The 5275-nt window shown below is 45.7% G+C and overlaps 2 protein-coding genes across 2 annotated transcripts; both read left to right on the top strand.

The window, feature by feature from the left end:
* Positions 1–1400: 1400 nt before the first annotated feature.
* On the top strand, positions 1401–2606 carry TM35_001541010 (uncharacterized protein; the record flags this gene model as incomplete). Its single annotated transcript, XM_029031931.1, has 1 exon — positions 1401–2606. The coding sequence occupies one exon, from the start codon at positions 1401–1403 to the stop codon at positions 2604–2606; it is 1206 nt and encodes a 401-aa protein (XP_028876775.1).
* Positions 2607–4461: 1855 nt separating this feature from the next.
* On the top strand, positions 4462–4896 carry TM35_001541020 (Tbingi protein; the record flags this gene model as incomplete). Its single annotated transcript, XM_029031932.1, has 1 exon — positions 4462–4896. The coding sequence occupies one exon, from the start codon at positions 4462–4464 to the stop codon at positions 4894–4896; it is 435 nt and encodes a 144-aa protein (XP_028876776.1).
* Positions 4897–5275: the final 379 nt, after the last annotated feature.

The following is a 5275-nucleotide window of genomic DNA, read 5'->3' on the forward strand; positions in this document are numbered from 1 at the left end:
GGCGGGGTCGGACCCCCACCCCTGTGTTTTTGGGGGGGTGGCGCCAGGCGCGCCATCTGGTTTTTGCCGTCGTGATTTGTGTTTTCTACATGTGCTGGTGGTGGTTGCGCTTTTGTTTGCGGCACCGCGCGTTGCGCTCTGGATGTGGGCCTCTGCCTCCCATGGGGTGGGCTGGCCCAGGTAGGGAGGGGGGTGGAAGGGGATATGTTGGATCGAACCTTTCTTATATACATCGGTGGGGTGGTCTTGTGGGGAAGGGATGATGGAAATTGTATGCACATATTTGTTGTGTGTATGCTGTAAACGTTTCTCCGGTTATGCGTTTGTTGAAAACATTGTTCTTTGGTTTTGATTGTTCTTGTGCTTGATTGCGTGGACATTGTTAACAGCGTCGAGGTGAATATCTCTCCTGGTCTAGTGCCCCCAGGGTCGCGTGTTCATTCCGAATACTGTTGATGATGTGCATCTTTCTTTTCCTCTCGCGAGTGTGTTTTCACATCCCATGCAAAGGTGATTGTTCCCAATCTCCGGCATTATGAAAGCGATGTGCGATTTCAGGTGGTGCCGCCCGACTTCATTTGGCCTGCGGTTGCTCACCTGATGGTGTCCGTGATCTCGTGGTGTTTGGAGGTTCTATTTCCGATTGGGTCACTCGTGTATTTTTGATATGCGCCACGGATCCAATACACACAAAGAGGAGCGGGAGACAGGCGTGTGTAATGAACGTGTGCGCACAGTAGACAATATCATTGTGATGTGTTCATGAGCTAATGAGGGATGGTGACAGTCGTTGGTGCAATTCTTTGCAGTAGTGGGGTGCCGATGTTGCGTGCGCCCGTGATGCAACTACAGGGAATTTGACGTGTGGATGTTGTGATGGCTGATGGGTTGCGGTGTTACATTTAACGTTCATGTGGGAGTGCTCCTTGAGTACTATGCCATGAGATGGGGTCCTGCGTTTGCTGGTGTCTCCTCAGTGGTCTTATAACAGTTTTGGGGGATGCCGACCTTTCGAGCAATGAGGTTGGCCCATGGGTGAAAGATAGATAGATAGAGGCACGTTGTATATTATTGCCGAGTGGGATAACTGTGATCTGCAGGTGAATTCCCATGGTGCTGTTTCTCTTCATTGTTTTTGTGTTTTTTTTTTTTCGTAATTGGAGGTGTTGTTTTGACATCCATACTGAACCCTGAGAGTGCGTTTTTGTGAAGTGGTAAGATTGATTGACCGCGTCGCGTTGCTTTGTTGTTGTGTGAGTGGTTTGATTGACGTTGTTTTGTGTACTCTCACTCTCTTTCTGTGTAGATGTTGTGTTTGCACTGCTCTTTGTGTTCTTGTTGTCTCTCCTTTTCCTCTTCTTCCTTGTTACCACAGATCCAAGCAACTCACAGTGACAATCATGACAACGATGATGTTCAAACTGCGCCGTGTGGTGTACCTGTTGGTACTTGTGCAGTGCTTTGTTTGTGTGGCATATGCGGAAAGTGCAAATGGCGTTGAGCAGGGTCCTTCACCCATTGAGTTAACTGAAGCGGAAAAAGTGAATCAGTTAAGCAAGACGGTGGCCGAGGTATACGAGCACATTGTGCATATGTATGGTTGTCTGTTTGTATTAGAGGATAATACGAAAGTATGCAAAGGAAATTCCGACCGTGTTGAACTTGCTACGAGCAATATCAAGGGTCTTGTTAAAGAGATCGAGAAATTGAAAGAGGAACGAGGAGTGTTGGAGCCAGAAGAGTGGATGAAAGGAAGAAAGGATGGTATACAAAAAAATGTGAATGCTATTGGCAGTTTGAGAATATCTCTGATAGACATGCGTATATTGCAACATTCATGTGAGAATCAAACGTGGGACGTGAATGAAGACATGGAGAAACTTGTTGACGCGGGAAATAAATTTTTGGGTGTACATCCAAACGAAGCGCAAGAAACGACAGAAAAAGGTAAACTCAAAAAGAATATTAGTGAAGCAAAGCAAGCGTTACTTAACCTCAAAGAACGGCTCAATTCCGCGCAAGATGAACTCAATCCACTGGAGAAGGTCGATGAACTCATGGATGACGCGAGTAAAGCAGTAGGAACCCTCATGCAGTCTTTGGGAAGTCTCTCAAAGCTCATAAGTGTTCCAGCAGGCATCATGGATAATGAAGGATTAGAAAAAATAGCAGTGGAGAGGAACGTCACCGTTACTGAAAAACTGAAGGAAGCAAAAGCGAAGGCAGAAAAGGAATTTCTGCCTCCGGTAGAGGAGGTGCCGGTTAAAGAAGAGGAAAAGCTGCCCTCAGTGAAACCAGAAGAGGAAACAGAGAGTGAAGATAAAGGTCAACCGCCAAAGGAAACAGAAGAGCCACAGGATGTTGAAGAGAAGCCGCAGGAGACACACGAAAAAGAAGAGAATAAGGAAAATGCTGGAGAGCAAGCAGAAGCCAAACCAGAGCAGGAAGAAAGGATTGAAGAAGAGTCAAAAAAGCCTGACAAAGAAGAGGAACGGACGCAAACAGCCACGAATGGGAATGACAACAGCAACAGTCCTGCATTAGTGCACAGTCCCTTATTGTTGCTTCTGCTGTTGTGTGTGTTGGGTTGCACTCTCGTGTGCTGATTGGTGTTCCCATAACACAGTTGCACAGTTAACCTTTGTTTGAATGGACATGGTCGCAGTTTAAGGGTACTGTTTTTTTTATTGAATTTTAATGTTTCTTTTTCTTCAGTTTGATAATCACTTGTTTGCATTTTTTGGTAAGCACATCTATTGGGCTCCCTATGGCACTCATCACATGACAAACCATCATTTTGTGAGGGGAGTGTCCTCTTTGTTTGATGGCATTATTATCTGGGTTCTGCTTTGCCGCCATTTACTGTGTCCTCATGGTGATGTGTGGGTGGGTCTGCTCTGTTCTGCTGCACCTGGTGGTGTGCTCCTCAGTCGAGCCAATAGGCGTGGTGCTTTGTGGTTTCCCTCACCGTGAAGCAGTGCAGGCACGCAGTCCACTGCAGAGCAATTGTTTTATACACTCTTCCCATCTTTCTTGTCTCTGTTTTTACAGTGGACTTATTTTGATCCTTATATACTGCTTTGTTTTTCCTTTTTTGTTTCTGATACACCTTATGTATCTTGTGTGCTCATTTTTGTGGAATGTTTCTTTGTTATATACAATACTTCTGGGACAGTATAAATAATACATGTTTATGGTTACTACACATTCATTATACAATAGTTTTCCGCCTGGTATTATACGATAAACATTGCTGTCTCCAGGCATTGCAACCACTTTAAGTAATGAATTTCTTTTTTCTTTTACATCTTTGCTCCATTATTGTGTCTGCCTCACGCAGTCACTCTTTTTTTACATTTTTATTTTGGTATAAAGATTGGTGGGTTGTGGGTGTTTGAGTGTGCCCCTCTGTTGTGTGTTCCCCTTTGTGTGTTTGGGTTGCCACTCACACCGCCCACGTAATGAAAACACATTTCTTTGTTCTCACCTTCTCTCTCGGTGGTGTCACTCACGGTATTGCCACGGAGATATTACAGCTCTTGTGGTGTGTGTTGTTTGTGGTGTGGTTTGCTTGAGTGACTGCAGCCTGCGGGGAGGTGGACTGAGAGTGTTCCGCTTCGGCTTCACGTAATGGGTCTGTTTTTTTTCTTCTTTTTGGGGTTGAGTTGATGTGCTGGTGTGGGTGAATGTTTTTCTCTGATGAGAGTGGCAGCTGTGATTATTGTATTGTGAGTGCCTTGTGTGCTGTTGGTATCCTGTTGTTGTTGTTGTTCTTTTCTTTTGTGTTTTTCTTTTTCTCTCTGTAGGTGTGTGACTTAGTGTACATTTTAGTGAATTGCCGCAGTGCCTCTCTGACATGAGCGTGTGAGACTGTCATTGTGTGTGTGTGCACTGTGAGTGGGAAGGACACCGTTGTGTTGCTGGACCACTCCACTGCGGCGTCTGTGGGGTTTGTGTGTGAGCGGCGTGCTTCGCTTCGGCGGGGCTCGAGGGGCACTTTACGTCCCGAGGCGCTGAACCTTGAGGCCTGAAATATCATGCTCAGGGATTTTGAACTTGAGAGAAAAAAGAAGAGTGAGGATGAGAGGAAAAAAAAAGGGATGAAACCCGGCAACCAGTCTACGTGCGCAATGCTCGAGGCTCGTTGTCGGGTTTTGCCGTTTTTTTCTTTTTTTATCCATCACCCCAAGAAGGGGGAGGAGGGAGCACACAACCTCCACAACCCAAGGCGGGCGGCCAACTTGTCAGCGTCTTGTTGAAACCAGAAGTTTTTCGCCCACCTAGACTCCCTCTTCTTCCACTGCAGAAAATTCCATGAAGGACAAGGTCAACAAAAACAAAAATCGAATTCCACCACGACGCACGATACAAGAAAACGAAAACGAGAGTCCTTCCGGCATTAGTTTGCCCCCCATGCGGTCGCCAATGTGTATGAGTAAGTCGGGCCTAACTCTACACCGAATGTCACGACACGGGTATCAACCCACTCGAGCGCACACCAGCCAACGCGACGAATGCGAAGAAACAGCTCTGCACCTCTTGAGTTGCCCCGCTCTTCATCCACTGCGAGTTCAATTTGCGATAGTTGATGATATACCCCTGATGAAACTATGTTTTTTTAAGTGGTTAGCACAGTTCCTTATTGCGGCGGAGCGGAACTACGCTATGCCACAGTCTTCACACCCAAGAATCCCTACGCAGCTTACCTCCCCCACCTCTGTAAGGCCTCCCCACCTCTCTAAAATCAGCGACGAGCTCGAATATGGAAACCTTGATAGAAGAGTAAACTCAAGACGTCTGTCACCGACCAAAACAAACAACAAAATAAATAGGAGTTCATTGAGGCCAATCTATCACAAAAAAAAAAATAATAATAATAACAAAAAGGAGACTTGAGGACGGGTTATGGGTAAGAAAAGTGAGAGTAGAGAGATCTGGTGGGGTTTACTCGATCAGATTTCTCGCAGACTGGTTCTCTCATATGGGAAAGGGTTACAACAAAAAAGAAGGGCCCCCTGCGGTCGTTTGGCGGCCCCCGTTTGGATCAGCAAAAAACGCTTTTCGAAGAAGGCATGGGCGTCTTCATTCCCTCTTCTTGTTTTCTTCTTCTTCCCTTTTGTTTCCCTCAAACGGTGATCCTTGACGCTAAATTCGGTTTAAAAACAAATAAAAACAAAAAACAAAAAAGGAGAGAAAGAAAAAATGAGCAAACAAAAAACAACGGGCGCTCTCCAGGGGAAAAAGAGATCAAAGAAAAAAGTGCATACACAATTAG

This window comes from Trypanosoma theileri (assembly GCF_002087225.1).
Source record: "Trypanosoma theileri isolate Edinburgh chromosome Unknown TM35_Tth_154_V1, whole genome shotgun sequence".
Taxonomy (NCBI): Eukaryota; Euglenozoa; class Kinetoplastea; order Trypanosomatida; family Trypanosomatidae; genus Trypanosoma; species Trypanosoma theileri.